The 18875-nt window shown below is 42.1% G+C and overlaps 1 protein-coding gene across 10 annotated transcripts in view; it reads right to left on the reverse strand.

Moving 5' to 3' along the window:
- The window catches only part of GRIA1 (glutamate ionotropic receptor AMPA type subunit 1), a 326518-nt gene that overhangs the window by 163651 nt on the left and 143992 nt on the right, over window positions 1-18875 (reverse strand). For 9 of the 10 annotated variants that reach the window (XR_004056469.1, XR_004056470.1, XM_030927894.1 and 6 more), the window contains 2 exons: window positions 4518-4757; window positions 1368-1552 (listed from right to left, as the gene is read on the reverse strand). Coding sequence is in view for 8 of the 10 variants with exons in the window: in XM_030927894.1 (XP_030783754.1) it covers window positions 1368-1552; window positions 4518-4757 (425 nt within the window). In the remaining 2 variants the exon portion in view is untranslated. The remainder of the gene's footprint in view (window positions 1-1367; window positions 1553-4517; window positions 4758-18875) is intronic. The other variant, XM_030927900.1, reaches the window with a different exon arrangement.

Consider the following 18875-nt stretch of genomic DNA (forward strand, 5'->3'; position numbering starts at 1 on the left):
AGTCTGGTTTTATCTCTTCTCTTCACTATTATCTTATCCTGCCTGAATTGAAAACTGGAATTCAAATCCCTGACTCTGGCTCAGAGAACTTCCATCTCAATGGAAACAATTTTTGATGTGTTTCTCTTTCCAAGAGGGAAGGCCAAATTCATACTTTACAAAGTAGAACAGTTAGTGCCTTAAAGAATCCATAACATTCAAACTCTCTCCATGTTCTATTGCTGAGGCCTCTGAGTGATAGCTGTCCTACTACTGAGATTCTCTGTGAGGGCCCCAGGGGTCTTGAAGGCCATTAACAAACTTTGTCATGTTGTCAAGTACCTAAAACTATCAATTTTATTGTGTGACATTGTTCAAAAGTTATTGCAACATCTGCTACCTTGCTAGCTCTGAATCTGAATACATAAACGTAGTTTAAAAAGATAAAGAATCTACAAAAAAATCCTGCTAATTCCGTGGTGGGCACATGCTTTTGTTCTGAGACCAGGGGAAGCACAGTTTAGAGAGATCTAGCTCAAGACCGTTGAGGTTACAATGCCTGTTTGTAGAAGAATGTACCATGAATTGATTTCTCAAAGTCAAGGGCATGTTCAAGGAAACAATAGAAAGAAAGGTGGCTGCAGCTTCGTTAGCCTCTTAAAACAGGTAAGTGGGTGAAAGGAATGAGATGCCAAACCCTGGATCATGAGTGACAGAGTCCAGAGTTGAACCCAGAAATTTGGCTCTATAAGCTGTGTTCCTAATATGATAACATTTCATAAACTCTAAAATGAAATGTAATTTATCATTATCTTTTATTTTTATTTTTTTTGAGACAGAGTCTTGCTCTGTTGCCTAGGCTGGAGTGCAGTGGCACAATCTTGGCTCACTGCAACCTCCACCTCCCAGGTTCAAGAGATTCTCCTGCCTCACTGCCTCACCCTCCTGAGTAGCTGGGATTATAGGTACATGCCACCATGCCTGGCTAATTTTTTTTTTTTTTTTTTTAGTGGAGACAGGGTTTCACCGTATTGGCTAGGCTGGTCTTGAACTCCTAACCTCAGGTGATCCGCCTGCCTCAGCCTCCCAAAGTGCTGAGATTATAGGCCTGAGCCACTGCACCCAGCATTTTTTGTCTTCTTCTTCTTCCTTTTTTTTTCACAAAAGAGGGATACATTGGAGTTAACAGGTCTGAGAACCATTTGAAGCCCTATGTCAAGGCTCCCATTGTTTGTGGTATTTCAGAATTAAATTTTGTGAATTATGGAAAACGAGATAGAAGTCATCTAGTCTCACCTAGTCAAGAAGCCTCTTTAAAGGCAAAAGTGTATCTGGCTATTCCTGAATCACCTCCCGCACCCACCCTGAGCCCTTGCTGCTTTCACTACCTGGCCCAAGATAGCATTGAGGCGTTCTGATTCACAGTCCACCACCACCAGTCGCTCCTTTTTCTTCTCCAGGTCCTGAAACAACATCCGGTATCCCTCCTCTGTGGTTGTCAAAATGTTGACTGCTGTCACCTGCCAATTCTTCTCGGCAGCTGTGTCCAGGACTTTCTGCAGGACGGATAAGCCTGAAGTTTGGATGATTAGGATAGAGAAATGACAGACAATCAGGATTTGTGGGCACCACCCACTCTCGTCAGGCACCTACCTCCCCTGGCTACCCCCAAATCCACCCTTCCGCCAAACTCAGTTCTGGTTTTCTCTGGCTGCAAAAGTCTGAACTCTGTGAGGTCAGGCACTGTGTTTCTGAACATAGTAGATGGTAGAACTAGTGATTAAGAAACACAATCTGAGACTCAAATCCAACATATGGCTAAATGACCTTGTGCAGGCTCATTAACCTCTTTAAACTTCAGTTTCTTCAAAGGTAAAGTGTGGTGTAAATAATGCCCACCTCATAGTGTAATTATGAGGATTAAGTGAAAATGTTTGATACATACCAGAGTCTGATACCTGCAAGTGTTTTATAAATATTAGCAGTTAGTTTTGTTGGGCACTCAGTAACTGCTTATTAAATGTGCCAACCTAGCGTCTAAATGGTCACCTAATAACTGCTGATCAAATTTGTGAAAGTTCAATATAGTGTCTTTAATACCTAATACTTTGTTTCTCACACAGTAGGTGTTTAATATGCATCTTGGGGAGCCGGGACCAGTGACTCATGCCTGTAATCCCAGCAATTTGGGAGGCCGAGGGTGGGTCACCTGAGGTCAGGAGTTCGAGACCAGCCTGGCAAACATGGTGAAACCCCATCTCTACTAAATAAAATTACAAAAATTAGCCTGGCGTGGTGGCGGGTGCCTGTAATCCCAGCTACTTGGTAGGCTGAGGCAGGAGAATTGCTCGAATCTGGGAGGTAGAGGTTGCAGTGAGCCCACATTGTGCCATTGCACTCCAGCCTGGGTGGGGTGACAAGAGTGAAATTCTGTCTCAAATAACTAACTAACTAATTAACTAATTAACTAACCAAAATGTGTCCTGAATTAAATTCACCTGTTCTAGAGGCTACCTGCATTTCTTGGCATATGGTCCCTTCCATCTTCAAGGACAGTAATGGTGGTCGAGTCTTTCTCACATTGCACTGCTCTGACACTGACTCTTCTGACTCCAACTTCCACATTTAAGGACCTTGTGACTACATTGTGTCCCCCCAACATAATCCAGGATAATCACCCTAGTAAAGGTCAATAGTTTAGCAACCTCAATCCCATCTATAGCCTTAATTTTCCCTTGCCATGTAACATAGACATATTCTCAGTTTCCAGTGATCGCATCATGAACATCTTGGGTGGGGGGGTCATTATTAATTATTCATAGATATTATTTTGATTTTGCATGGATTAATTTTTTGTATGTATGTCATTTCTGACTTTCAGTAACACTGCTAACCTCTTCCACAGTGACCAATATAGTACCTGGCCTCAAGAACCATCTGCAGATTGGTTCTGCTGTGCCTTCCTGTGTTTGTTTCCTTTTCAGTACAAGTTGTTTGGTGTGTTTGAGATTAACATTTACTGAAAATTTACTGTGTGTCTGGCACTGTTCTACCGGTTTTAATTTACTTAATCTTTCAAGGTAGATACTATTATTATCCCTATTTTATAGCGTGGAAATTGAGGCTCAGAGAGATTTAGTCATTAGTCCAAGGTCACGCAGCTAATAAATGACAGAGCTCTGAGCTCTGAGTTCTGAGGTAGGTGGAGCTCTTTTGAGAGTGTGGGTGCTTCTGCTGGCCCCAGAGATGATCTCACACAAGCAAAGGTACATTTTTCCAACTTTATTACTTCCAGGCCTCCAGTTTCATTATGCTGCAAAGCTGTCCTGAAATAGACCTCCAGGTGACCCCTGCAGTAGTTGCAGTCTGAGAGGGGAAGTCATCAAAGTGGGGACAGTGAAGGAAAAATCAAAGAAAATAGGGTGTTCCTGGTTTCTTCTTCTGTTGGCTCCTTCCCATCTGAACAATGCCTGCCTAACTGCCTGAAAAATCACTTTCACAAACTGCTCTCCAACTCAAAAGTCTTCTAAGACCCCCTGCAGGCAACCACATCAGTACTGTACTCCTGTCTCATCTTTCAGGCCTTGCATGACCCATTTATTTGTTTACACCAGTAGTGACTAAATTATTACAAGACTATTTAGTATACAGTGGGAAGGTAGGACAGTACAAGACAAACATCACAGGAGCTGGAGAGAGTGCTCCCATCCAGAGAACCAGGGAATAGGGAAAGTGGTATTTGAACAGCCTGCAAAAGAGGAGAAGGATTTACAGATATAGATTGGAGAAGGGAAGTGCATTCCAGAAAACTGGAATAACACGAGTAAAGACATAGAGAGGAAAAAGTATAGAAAACATTTGGAAAATGTGATGTTAAATTCAAAGGAGGAAGAACTAGAAAGCCCAGAGAAGGATGAAGATTATGATGAGGATGAAGATGATGATGATGATGATGATGATGATAACATCTAACACCAGAAAGAATTTTGAGTTTTTACTATGTTGCAGGCACTGAACACTTTGTAGTCATCTCATTCAGTTTCACAAAACCTTTATAAGGTAGAGATTGTTTTTGTCTTCATTATAGACATGAGAAAGTGAAGGTATAGAGAATTTTATCCCCATTATACAAATGCTGAAATTGAGGCAGAGAGAGTTTGTCCAAAGTCAAACAACTGGAGAGGACAGAACCTAGGTTTCACATTCAAATCTGTCTGAATCCAAAGTCTGAGATCCTTTGGCATTGAGTTTGGACTCAGGAGCCATGAAAGCTTGGTGAGCTGTAGAGCGACTTGGTGCATTAAGAGAATTATTCTCAGACTGCGTTTCCAAAATGAATTAGAGGTTACTACTGATAAATGCATTTCCAAAATGAATTAGAGGTTAGCTACTGATAAATCAGTCAGATTTCTCAGAAATAAAGCATTTTGGATAATTTTCCCACATTTTTCAGGGAAGCAGTGAGGCGTCATTCTCCTTTCTGCTGATAATTTTCTCTCCATCCCTCAAAAGTCTCCCTCCCCTAACCCTTGGCTTACCCCGGTCAGCATCATAAATGTAGACAAATTTCTGCCACTTGTAATGGTCGATGATGCTGATGAGGGCATCCTGCAGTTCAGGGCGCAGCTGAAGGACAAACTGATTGGATGTATCAACGGGAAAGCTCGGAGTAATGAAGCAGACGTGGAGGGCCCCACAGAAGGAGGTCAGCATGTTGACAGTCCTACGTTCATAAAACCCAAAGATGGCATAGACTCCTTTGGAGAACTGGGAACAGACTAGAAGAAGAGAAGAGAAGGATTAATGAATAGAAGACTGCAAAAAGTGGTCAGATGACTCCAAAATGAATCCATCCACTAGTTCATCCATCCAACCCATCAACTATCCACCCAACCGTCATCTATTCGTCTACCCATCCAACAAACCAATCCATCCATTAATCTTTTTGACACACCAATCTATCCAACTGTCCATCCATCCTACCCATCTAACCATCCCACTCACACATTCACCTGTTCGACATGTCCTTCATCTGTGTAAATCCAATTTTATTAGGTATCTATTACAAGCCAGAAGTTGTCATGGTTATTAATTACAGTAGCCATATATATAAGACACTTTCATCTATTACCTTACTTGGTCTCTACAATGACCCTGTTGAGGTTAGAAAGGGATGACTGAGTCATTGTTTTAAAGGGGAGAAACCAAGGCTCAGAAATTTACTGAACATGTTCAAGGTAGCACAGCTAGGACATATGACTTGGGCAGATATCTTGACTCTTAATCTAATGATCTTTCCCTCACATTGTCTATCAGTTAAAGGCAAAGCATAAAAAGGTGCTACAGGAAGAATCCAGCTATTGCTGCTAATAACATGTTTAAGAAAACAAGTGTTGATTTTCCCAGTCTAGCCCTTAACTCTCAGTGTTCATTTGTCTGCTAATGCTCATTTTGTGCTTGTACATCTTGCTAGCTGATTTTCAGACCCCCCAGTGTATCAGTCATAGTAATAGCTTAGCTGTGAGAACATACCCACAGGATCGATTCTGTAGGATCCCAATGCAGTTACCAATCCTGGTTTGCGGTTGATTATACTTCTAGTTAAAATATAATGCTAAAAAGACCAAGGTCATGGGATTAAACTCCAAGTCAGTCAGCTCCTAAACTTTGTTTTACTATATAACATAGGATGAGAGTTCATAATCTTTACCCCAGTGAGACCAACCCCAAGGCCATCTTCAATGCCTAAAAATTGTCCTTCCAAGGTGGATGGTGAGGAAAGTCATTCATCCTTGTCATAAGAACAGTATTTTAGAGAGCTCTGTGGTCCTTTTACATATATTAGGCTATTTAGTGCTCGTCACATCCTTGTGACTTAGATATTATTATTTTTTTCTTTTAAGATAAAAAAGTTAATGCTGTTAGATCCTTTACTCTTTTTTTACCATATCACCTGCTTCTAGAACCCCACATTGCCACTGTGTATGGGATCTCAAATTACACTATGCGACCATTGCCCAGAAGGTTTCATGAAATAATAGTCCCACAAGATGCTCCTTAAAAAATAAAAGTCTTCTTTGGTCAACTACATTTGGGAAGTGGTGCATACTTTGTCCCTGTTTTAGAGTTTCATACTTCACATTAGCTGCATAAAAGATTGTGAGGAATTCTACCCATTTTTATCCCAGATCTTGTCAAATCCATTTGCCTCCAAGACCTTTTTTGGTGAATACTTTAGAAATGTTATTGAAAATCTTTTGGGCCATGCTGCAGTAAATAATGCAATTAACCAGTGGTACCTAATTGTCTACTGCGAGTCTCCGTTTTCCGTTAGTCCCTAGAGATAATGGGCTTTAAAGGTCATAATCTCTTAAAGATTGCAGCTGAACCATTTAACACATCTGTCCTACTCCCACTGAAAACCAGCATACCATCTGCAGAAAACCTGGCAGGTGATCATTAACATCTGCTTGCATACTTCTAGTTACTGAGATTCTGGTTTTACATAATTCCTGCTCTTGACTCACTCTATAGACCTCCTGGTATCTGAAGGTGGTGTTCATGGCCTTGAGCTTTATGGCATTTGGTTTTCAGTGACAAAATCAATTCTCTACCCAGAAGCCAGAGAGATCTTATTTAAACAACAAAGACAAAACAAACAAAACACATTGTTCTTCCTCCTTGTGTAAATCCACTCAAAGTTTTCCCTTTGCACACAGGAAAAGTCTCAACATCTGACCATCACACAGAGCGTGAATAGCCTGCTCCTCTGACCTCACCTACCTTACACCCCTCTTCTACTTGCTGCCTGCTGTAGCCACACTGGCTTTCGCTCTGTTCCTCTGGGCTCCGAGCTCATTCTGCTTGGGAGACTCTGCACCAGCTGCTCCCCTCCTGCCTGCAATGCTCTTCCTTTATCTCTTTGCAAACATCACTCCTTTGTAGCAGTTGTGCCTCAGCCCAAATCTCACCTCTCTGTATAGATCTTGCTTCATTACCTCTTCTAAATAGTGACCCCTCATCAGTCTGTATCACATCACTCTGTCTTATTTCCCATCCTTTAATTATTTTATCTAAAATAATTGTCGTGGTTTATTTGTATGTATGTGTGGCTATTTGGGTCACTGTGAATTCCCTGAAAATAAGGACATGCTTGTTTGTGCCCAAACACCAGCAGGGAGTCTGGGACATGGTAGATGCTTAATAAATATTTGATGAATAAAAGAATGATGAGTGCTTGATGAGGGCATACGCCCTGCAGTAGGGGCAGAGGAGGAGCTGAACCCAAACAGAGATGACTGTTGGTTCACCCTGAACCACTTGCTCCCCTGCCTGGGTTGTTGTCTTCTAAGGTAGCCGTTAATCCTCTGCCACTCACACTATTTTCTCCTCCACCCTAATGAGGACACTCTATCTATCCACAACCCACAATAGGCACTGTCTTTAAATGTCTATTGTAATAACTAGAATCAAGATTTCTATAAATATGATTTATCTACCAGGAAGCATACATCGTGTATTATTCTCCCAGTGTTAAATATAGATTTGTCAAAATGCACAATCAATCTTCCAGGGTGAAGTGTATTTGGGGAGCACATAAACCCCATTAAAATATTATAATATGCTCTCTATAGTATTTTTTGGATCTCTTCTCTCCCCTTGCTGCAATAAAATATTATCCTACAGGATATAAATCTTATGATCCAGATCTATTCCCTCATGTCATCTACTTGGTTTCACACATTTAGTTGGGCCTCTGGGGCCCTCATGGATGGTGTTTCTTGCTAGGACTTCAGAAGGGAAGTAGGAAAGGGTGAGATGGGGTTGGACGAAATGGGAGCAGGCAGACACAACAAATCCTTAGACACACAGGAAGCTGGGACATTTTCCCCTTCAAATTATCTCCTTGTTTTCCCCTTCTGCAAACACGTCTTACCTTAAACAGAGTGCTTTATCCTCTAAGGCTAAGAGGGTGCATTTACCCACTACTCCCTAAAAGAGCATGGCTTGGAGGTAGCCTGGCCTGGATTTACTTGAGTTAACCCTGACTCCCAGAGTTGCTCAGTGCCTGACTGTTAGGTCATTTTTACACTTCAGCCAAACCTAAGCAACAGCAGAGAAAGAGAGAGGAAGAAAAAAAGAGAGAGAGAGAGAGAGAGAAAGAGACAGATAGACCCTATAGGCCCAAGGCCTGTGGGAGAATGCAGTCATTGGTTAAATGTTGATACATATAATTAGTAGTTGTGGGGTATTATATCTACTTTGACTCTGTCACAACCAATATTCAATCAGAAGAGACAACAAGGTTCTGTAGACAAAGTACTAGGCTAGCTGTGTGAAGACCTGGACAATTCTCTTTTTGGTTTTATCGTGACAGAGTACTTGTATGACTTTAAGTAAATCCCACGCTCTCCTGGGGCTCAGCTTTCCCATCTGTGAAATGATTATTTGATCTCTGTAATGTTTAATGCACCTTCAGACTCTGACATTCTAGAGTCTAGTCTAATTGATTGGAAAATGTTTACTGATTCGACAACACTTTAGTTATTTAGTCAAATTTTAACAACCCCCAGTGCACTTTTTCAAATCCAGTAAGCAGGTAAGTCTCTGAGTTCTTGGATTCCCTTGTAACAAAATCCTGGAAGCCTGCACTAATTGTTCCCCTCCTGCCTGCAACTTGCTTTTCTTACCTCTTTGCAAAGATCACTCCTTTGCAGGAGTTGTGTCTCAGCCCAAATCTCACATTCCTGAACAGATTTACCTTCGTTTCTTCTTTTAAATAGATGCATTTGGAGTCTTAAGAGTTAAGACACAACTTTTAACCTGCTATGTGAATAAGTTATCCAGTAGAGAGATGAAAGGAGGCAGACTAGAAAGGGAGCCAGAGATGGAGCCTACATTGTCAGATATGACGAGTAGGAGAGAAGAGATGGGGCATTTTTCAGAATCAGAACTCTGTGCATACTGGGTTAATGTAGAGACTTCCATCATGTTGCTGGGATGAAATGTAGTATTCGCCGTTTAGAAAGCATTGGGATATTAGTGTTCCCTTTCTTTCTTCTTCTTCTTCTTGCTTTTTTTTTTGAAACAGGGTCTGACTGTGTCACCTGGGCTGGAGTGCAGTGGTGCCATCATGGCTCACTGCAGCTCCAAACTGTAGAGATGGGATCTCATTATGTTGAGCAGGTTGGTCTTGAACTGCTGGCCTCAAGTGATCCTCCCACCTCAGCCTCTTAAAGTGCTGAGATTGCAGGCGTGAGCCACTGTGCTTGGCCTGTAATGCTTTCTGATAGTAATAATTGAGAGCTGATAGTTCAACACCTGCCAAGTGCCAGACACTGTGCCAAGGACATTTCCCTACAGTAACCCCTTTCATTCCTTGAGGTGGGTTTCAAATTGGAGAAGTGAGGTCCAGAACCAGCATAAGGCAAGCTGAGATATGACCTTTACCAGTCTGACTGCAGAGCTTGAGCCCTTAATGTCTGTGATATGTCGTGGATGTTTGAAATAGTCTTGGGACATGGGTCAGCTTCAGTTTCTGGAAAATCCTCTCATGTAGCACGCTGCCTTCCCCTGATGCCAGATAAAGAGGCATTACTACATTAGAATCTATTGAATTATAAGCAAATAAAATTGAGTGGTATGTTTGATTTATTCGTGTCGCATCCCTGGGAAGTCTATACATATACACACCTATTCTTCGGTCCATCTATCAATCCACCCCCCATTCGACACCCAGCATCTGGCACTTGTGAAGACACTATGTTAGGCAATGGAGATACAATGGTAAACCAGCCCATCCCCAACCACTTTGGGACTCTCACTTTAACAATGGGAGAGACTGACAACTATGTAGGCAATAGCAATTCAGTCTACACGCTATGTTAAGGATGAGTTCAGCAGGCAGGGACACCAAACCCCAGCCTTTGGGGACCTCAAAGAAAGCTTCCAAGAGGAAGTGCCAGCTTTGACACTGAAAGGTAAGGAGGAATCAGCCAGGAGAGGGGTTTTGGTACAGTTACATGTGCATAAAGACTATCGTATACAGATAGAAGGAACAGCAACAGCAAAGGCCTGGCAGAGATAGAGAGCATTCAGGGAACCCTGCCAGAGTGTCAGATTCTGAGGGCCCTGCCTCCAAGAAACTCTGTAGCAGAGCGTGTCCAACAATCAGAGTGAGTAAAAAATGAGGCCAGGAATTCCCTCTTGGGGAGGCAGGAGGGCAGGAACCAGTAAGGGCAGGAAAACCCACACACTGCACTGTGCGGGCTGTCCAATTCCATTCTCAGCTCACTCAAACCTCTTTGATAATCACTCCTGGTTAGGGCACCATCCACTTAGTATCAATAAATCTCCCAGCCCTGGGCACTGGCCCTGACAGCTCTCTCCCAGGGAGGGAACTCCTGGCATTAGCAACTCCTTTTTTATTGTCACTTCATTTAAGACCTCTCACACAGACATTTCTCCTTGGATCCTGGCTCCAGTCCCTGGGAATGTGGTAGCCTTATTGTAAATAGCAGATAATGAGGTGACAGGACAGCTTCATTTTAGGGGAGGGAGATCAAAAGTATGTGTGAATGGGAGGACTTTCAGACACTCATTCCCCTCCCAAAATAATTCTATCCTTATTGATGGGAATCACATTCTTGATCATCAGACTCTAATGTTGTGACATCAAATGATGTGCTTTATTTCCATCACTCAGAGAACAATAAGAGTGCCTGTCCATCCCTTCTTATACTCTCTCGCATCCTAGATATAATGCTGACATGCAAAGAATTACCACAATAGATATAAATCATCCCCAAGCCCTCTAAACAATATCACATTTACTTAGGATTCTGTGACACATCTAGGGTGTCTACCATTTACTCGATAAAATGTTATCATTTGTTTAGTAAATTCAACAAATATTTTTTGGCACCAGAAACTAATATTGCCAGAAAATTGGGGTACCACAGTAACACAAGACAGATATGTTTTCTACCTTCACAGAGCTTAAGCAAGAGTTCAGTGAGTTTTACATTAAGGAAAATAAAGAGTGATCTGAGAGTAATAAGGGGATCAGCCAGAGCATAAATAATCATAACTGCTATTATAGCCAGTGTTAACTGAGTCCTTAGCAGAGGCCAGGCACAGTGTTAAGCACCTTGTTTCTGTATCCAGGTAGAAGGACCACTTTACCCAAAGCACCTAGATGAGAGAGAAGGGAACAACAGAGAAACTCAAGAAACACCAGTATGACTGGGGTTGGGGTATGGCACAGAGTTGGAGGTGGGTGGGGACTAGGTTGCCAAGGGCAAGGAGAAGTTAAGTCGTTGCGTCATGTGTCAATGTAGCATTTCACTTTGGTTTTGGATTCGTCTCAGCCTCCCAAGAACTCTCTTCATCCAGGCCCTGGTGCCTAGTTGGAAGATGGCTGCAAAAGGAGATGTGGAAGAAGAGCCATCCTCCCAGGCCAGATTTGTGTATTTATTATTAAGCATGGGTCTTAATTACTAGGCACTGAAAGCCAATGAGATGTGATACCGCATATGAGGCTAAGAATTAGAACAAGGCTGGGCTCACTGGTTCTGGAATTTAGACTCGCCTTGTGGGCTGACATATGTAGCCAAGGGCATGGGGCCAGGGCAAGCAGACTAATCAACTGGAGCTTTCCTTGTAAAATTCTTCAGGTGCCTGACATGATTGTGGAGAAATAAGTGCAAAGAAGCACGTCTGTGAACAAGCCCCTTCTCCTCTCTGGGCTGCATTTTCCCTATCTGGACAATGGAGTTGAAACTAAATCAGTGTTTCTCAAACTTTTTTTTTGTTTTGGTGAAGTACCTATAATAGAACTTTTGTACTCATTGGGGATGTGTAGTCCTACAGATGGAAATTTTCTGTTTCTTCTCTCCATCTTTCTTCTATCTAATCATTCACCCATCCAACAAGAGTTTGCTGAGCATGTAGTGGATGCTACGGAGCAAGCTGGTGCTGGCAGTATATATCACTGGATAAAAAGACAAGTCCCTGCTCTCTTGGAGCTTAGGCTGTAGAGAATAAGAGAGAGAACATATGAATAAACAAGGCCATTTTGGATGCTGCAAATGTTACAAAGAAAATAAAATGGGATGACGTGAGAGTGACTGGCAGGACTATTCTAGACAGGATGGTCAGGGAGATCTCTCTGTGTCACTAGCATTGGAGCTGAGAAATGAACCCTAAGAAGGAGCTATCCAGGCTAAAGGCTAAAGAAACAGTCTCAGGCAGAAGGAATGGAACAGAGGCTCTGAATGAGGTTCAGGAACAAGACTGAAGAGAAACAGAAGGCTCATGTGGACATGGTTAGGGGGAAAGGAGGAAAGCAGTAGAGATGAAGTGAGGAGAAAGAGATCACATAACTCTCTGAGTAAAACTGAGCTCCCCTAAGGTATCCAGCACTTCACGTGTGGCATGGGTGCCTGGAGAGCCCTAGCATATCACTTTGGCCTAAGAGGGTCAGTCCTAGCTGGTCTCACAAGACCTTTCCTCTCTAACATCCCATAGCTCAAGTCCATGGATGAGAGACAATAGAGGGGAAGGTTGTTGTGACTCAGTAGTATAACCTAGGAAATGGGAACAGGAACATCTGACTTAAGTGTAATGGCACGACAAACATGGGCTGCTCAGTGAGTTCACTGAGCTCCAGCATAGACGTGACTGTTTTTTGGTTGTTTCTTGGCCGTAGGCTCTGGGCCTACACTCATGCCCTTGCTCCAGCCTGCACAGGCCTCCTGTCTCTTGCTTTCTTTCTTTCCAGATCCTTTCCATTCTCTAAAAGTTCAGATCAAATGCCATCTCCTTCATAAAGACCCTTACGCCTCCCTAATCCTAGCTATGAACTGAAAGTCTCCACCTATCTTTTAAATGTACCTAGAAATGTGTGCGTCTTATCAATTTTTATCTAACATCCATGCTTTATTAGTTTAGGTTCTGTGATTTGTAAGAACAGAATGTTGAAAGGATATGAGGAAGCCCCAGCTGAAAAAGTGCCTCATATAAGACAGAAACTGCAGCAGCTCTAGAAATCTAGATGTCAACAATTCATGGACAGTCTCTTTAGAGTCTCACCATTGCTCCAGTCATTTGCGATAACTGTTTATACAGTTCAAGATTAGCCTTGCTTAGGCATGGGCCACCCCTGGGTCAAGGGAAGCAGAACAACTATCCACGTTACTAAGCTACCAGCCAAGTTACCAGCCAGAGGAAAATTAAGGTGCTGTGAACAGAGAGGGGATGCATGCTGGGCATATCAAGCCAACAGATGTCTACTAAATGTCTGATTGCAGTATTTCATAAATTAGAGCCCAAAATCATGTTAGGAGCTCCATAAATGTCCACAAATGTGTTAGGAACTACATACATCTAAACACTAAGTATTAAATAAGGATCTATGTCTAACTCAGTCCTTATTGTCTTTCCCCTGTGGGCTAGACACTGTGGAATAGAGTAGTAAATAAGACAGATGATGCCTTTGCCCTCATAAAGCTTCTATTATTCTTCATATCCCTTTGAAGGATTCCCATAATGACTACACAATATTTTTGGTACATGAGTGAATATAAGAATAAATGAATGAATGCAAGTCATTTACCTATTTTAATCCAGGGATACTAAGTTGACCCATCTTTCTTTCATGGCATGTCTTGCACCGAATGAATTGATTATTTTATTTTATATTATCAAGTAACTTTTTGTGTATTTATGCCTTTTCACCTGAAATTGAGATGTAAGCTCCCTTAAAGGAAGAGGCTCTCCAAATCCTCATTTTTTCTGCTAATATAATGAACAATAACTCATACAGAGCTAGGTAGGGAATAACCAAAATTGCATGATGCTGTTACTTGTTTCATATTCTTCTAAATTAGGCTGCCCATCTAGCATCCACAGGTCTGGAAGATACGTAATACTCCCCTGTGCTTCAGTCCACTGAACTTGATCACTCTCTGTCAGCTCAGGCCAACAGAGAATGAGAGCTGTGCTCTTGGGCTGGCACTCAAACCCCGCCAACCTTAATGTATTCCACCCACAACACCCAGTCTCCTCAGCCATTTCTCCCCAGGCAAGAAGATTTACATCCCATTACAGAACTCAACCCTGAAGATGTTGAATGGATTCAAAATGAGGGCATTTTCACCCCATATGGCAAACTCCTTAGCATCACTGTGTACCCATGTGTTATTATAAGAGGATCTTTCAGGGATCGTCCATAGAGTGACTCAATGTGTATGACCTTGATCTATCACTCCACCTAAGAACAGTCATAGAGTCATGAATTGTTAGTACAGAAAGGTATCCGGCCTTGAAGGACTATTGGCCTAGAAAAAAGCCTAGACAGCTGTCTAAACAACTCCTTTTTAAAGTGTATTTAATTTACATGTGCCTGGAATATGCAAAACCTGGTGTCCAGAGCATTACTAGTGATAAGTAGAGCCTCCTACCTCACACGATATTGGCATAGTAGTCACCCCCAACTACCTACTTGTTCTGAGAAGCTGGTACTACTTAGAAAAATACCATTCTTCTTCTTATTTATTATTGTAGTTATATCACCTATTGAGTGTTTACTATGTTCCAAATTCTATTATTGGCACTTCACATGCATTTTATCAATTACTTTTCATAATAACCCTCTAATTTCTTTTTCCTATTTCATGCATGAGGAAACTGAAATTTAGGGAGATTAATTAATCTTCTCCGAGTCATTCATGTGGTGAGTGGCAGAACTGGGATATAAATAATGTTCTGTCCTACTCCATGGCCTGTGCCCTAAACCATGCTACTCCATCCCCTGAGAGTCCATCAACACAAACCAGAGCTTTCATTCTTTGGATAATAATAACAGCCAACACTGAGCACTCACTATGTGCCAAATACTAACCTAAGTGCCTTACACGAATTACTCATTTAATGCTAATTTGATAGCACAGGTTGGGGATGCAATGTTTATTTTTATTTCATAGAGAGAAAACTGAGGCTAATTAAATTGCACAAGGTCATACAGCCATTAAGTAGAAGATTCAGAATCCAAACACAGTCATTCTGACTTCAGAGTCCTCACTTCGCTCTTCTATGCCAGTTGTAGGCAAACTTTTTCTGCAAAAAGCCAAATAGCAAATATCTTAGGTTCTGTGGGCCATGTGGTCTCTGCTGCACTACTCAATGCTACTTTTATAGCATGAAGGCAGCCAAAGACGATATGTAAACAAATGAGTGTGGCTGTGTTTCAATAAAACTTTATTTAGAAAATCTGGCATTGGGCTGGGTTTGGCCTGTGGGCTGTAGTTTGTAAACTCCTACTCTACACTATTCTGCCGCTAGATAGCAAGGATGAAATGTTGACAATTTGGGAGAGGTAATAATAACTTATAATGTATTATACAATTTTTCAATCTCTTACATTAATTTTCTGTTGTGAATACTCAGTAAGGTAGGCAGGACAGGAAGGATGACCTTTAAACCCATGAACAGATGAGGAGCCAAGGGTCATGCAAGGATGGACACAGGTCCGAGCCCACGTATTCCTTTTACACTTGCAGTTCTTTCATGGTGACTCTGGGTGCTCTTAAGAAGAGTAAGGGAAAGGAACCCTGACAGGACCAAAGTTGTGGTTGAGATCTCAGTTTCACTGAAGACCACTGCTTGCTGATTTATGTACAAGACTCAACAGGACTGTGAAGCTCACAGATAGAGTGCAACTAACATGTTGGAAAAAGGACAGAAATTCTGAGTTCCAGTCTTCCTCTTCTTAGCACCAGCCAGCTTTGGACTAGAGGAGGCTATGTCACTGCTCCATGGCTAAAAGCCACTCTGATGAGATGACAGAGGAGACCCCAGTCTTGAGAGGGCAGGTGTTCTCAGAGGTTCATTCAAAAAGTGGATATGTACCGAGGGACTCATAACATTGTGGATGGACCCTTTGGGGCCAAGACTCCACCACATGTGGTGACTCACCAGGAATGCTGGGCCAGGGGCTCAGTCTGGAACTGGGGTGAAGAGCTCTGTTTGAAATAAGGGATCTGAGACTTGGGGTCTGAGCCTTGGGTCAACAAGGCTCATTCTTGGGTCAGGCTCAGGGGCCACAGTAAAGGTTACAGTCCAAGGCTGGAGTGAGTGTTCACTCAGTCTCATCTGGGGCTAGGTGGTGGGATTCACTAAAGAGCCCTGTTAGGGAGTACATCTACCTAACTCTGTGTGTGTGCAGTCTTTGTGAACTAGCACATGAACCAGACAAAGCAGAACAAACAAAAGCAAAGCCATTAGCCAAAGAGAAGTGGGTTGTGGGAGAGATTAGCTTTACAGCTTCCCCTCCTGGCCCAGTCATCTCCGCAATCCCCACAGTCACAAAGCACCTTCTGCTGGTTCATGAATGAACCACTACTGCAAAGAACCCCAGGTAAATCATTCATTAAATGAAGACAGACTCTTCCTTTGGCTATCTTAATTTCCGTTCCTTGGGTGGGTGGCAGAAAAAAATCTTTTGTTTCTTATTTGCCATTCTTTTCCTATGAAAATCATATATGCAAATAGGTTTTCCTAGGCCAACCAGCAAGCATTCACTGTAATGCATACCCATGAACTTGATCAGCATCTGTCAATCAAGACAAAGCTTCACTGAAAGCTACAGAGTACAGCCCGAGGGTGCCCTAAATCAGCAAAATTCATCTTCTAGCTAGCATTTATCCACTGAGGAAGTGAAAGGACAAAAAATGAAGGATAAAATAAAGCTATGGAACATAAGAAGTTCTACATCTTTAAAACCAAGTGGCAACACCAGAAACTAAGTCCCACTTCATCTATATCTGAATTCACTTCTGACCCATGCCCTCAACTGATTTCTGGAGCTGTGAGCACTAATTAAGTTGAGTGGTAGACACACAAGAAAAGCTGAATCATTTTTATTTCTGTTTTTGTAATCTATGGTCTCAGCAAAGCCTGCTGAGAAAACGACATTTGAAACAAATGCTCAGCCAATAGAGTCTTGCAATGCACACGTACTTGCCTTTCCTTTCCTGCAGGGGTGTGAGATCAATCAAGCGTCTGCCAATAAGGGCACTTTGAACTCTAAGGCTGTGAGTTCTGACCCGTCCTATCTGTCCCACCACATCTGCTTCCAGGCCATGCCCTCTCTGCCTCGGCTTCATGCTGGTCTTTCTCTTACCTTTCAGGACAGTCCCAACTGTCTTGCCTTGAGGCATTTGCACAAGCTGTTATCTCCTAGCAAGCTCTTCCAGCCCTCTTTAAGTGACTGACCCCTTCTCATTCTTCAGATCTCAGCTTAAAATGTTCTCTCTTCATAGAGGTCTTCTCTAAAATATATAACCTACTCTTTATTCTCTATTGCAGTACCTTGTTTCTTTCCATCATACCTTATCTCTATCTTTAATTATGTTGTTTACCTTTTGGTTTATTTGTTTAATTTCATCTCCCTGATTAGGGCAAGAATCATGTTTATTTTACTTATCACTATTGTCCTAGCATCTACCACAGTGCCTGGCACATGGGAAGAATTGAAACATGTTTGCTGAATGGAATAAATTCGTAAATCACCAAGTAAGCTGCAGGTTCTTTATATGACCTTAGTCATTTCTCCTCTTTGGGAGTTGTTTCCTCATAAGTAAAATAAGTGAGATTTAATTAGCTCTAACACTCTTTCACCTCCCTAACGTACACATTTTCTTATTTACCATTTTACAGAAGGAGGAATGGAGGCATGACAACCAACAGCACATGCTGCCCAGCCCAGGGACCAAAACAGGCCTCCCTGACAATTTCAACCACTAAGACTCTAGCAAAAGCTCAGCTGCCTTCTCTGCCAAGATGCTCCTCACCACCCAGCATTTAGTTCCCTTTGTACCAACATTTGAATCACTTTTCAAAGTTCCTCAAAACATGGCAGGACATAGCTCCTGCTAAGTAACAGAATTTCGGAAGACATTTGGAGAAAAAAATGCATTTCTAACTATCCTGGAGTGTTCTCTTTGTATATCCCTGCTAAAATTAAGAGTTCCAGGAAAAAGACTGGGATTCAGATTAATTCTGGAGGAAACAGTAAGCAAGGAAGAAGGGAGTATAAGGCGCAGGAACATATATACTATGAAATTGGGGAAAGCATTTGAGGAAAGAGTGAAAATGAAGCAAATGTACCAGTTTTCCTGCTTTTGCATAACTTGCTTACAGATGGATCCATGAGCGGGAGCCTCCCTGCCCCTGATTCACTCTCCAGCCTCATTCTTAACAGTTTGCCAATCACCTGAGGCCCCACCCACATAGTTGCATATGAACCATTTCCTTCTAGGCCTGCATACTTCTGCATATCCTCCTCAAAAATGCCCCTGCGCACCTGGAAAACTTCTGCTCATCATTCAAGACCCCAGCCAGATGTTGACCCCAGCGGAAAGCTTTCCAATCCTTCCAGAATAAATTCATTACTTCCTCCTCTAAGGTTCTAATACACTTTCTGTCTTAGCACGTATCTTGATATTCTATAATTTCACATTTTCATATCTGTCTTCTTCATCAGACTGTGAACTTCTGTAGGACAGGGCTGGGTCTAATCTATTTCAAAAGTTTCAGGGCCTGTCCCTGACCCTGACATAGTAGATGTTCAATAATGGTTTATTGAATATGTATTGGTTTGCTCACCTGTGACATGAGGACCATACTATCTGCCTTACCTGCTGTGAGGATCAAATGAAGGAATAAGCTTACCAAAGTCCTAGATGCATGTGAGCCATCCTTTTATTTAAACTGCACAACCCAAATACGAGGTGGGCTGCACGGGATATTATTATTGTCCTTTTCCAGATGAGCTTCCAAGGGTTAAGTTGCTTGCTCTGAGTAGCACAGCCAATAACTATCAATCTCGAAGAAGA

This window comes from Rhinopithecus roxellana, chromosome 3, assembly GCF_007565055.1.
Source record: "Rhinopithecus roxellana isolate Shanxi Qingling chromosome 3, ASM756505v1, whole genome shotgun sequence".
NCBI lineage: Eukaryota > Metazoa > Chordata > Mammalia > Primates > Cercopithecidae > Rhinopithecus > Rhinopithecus roxellana.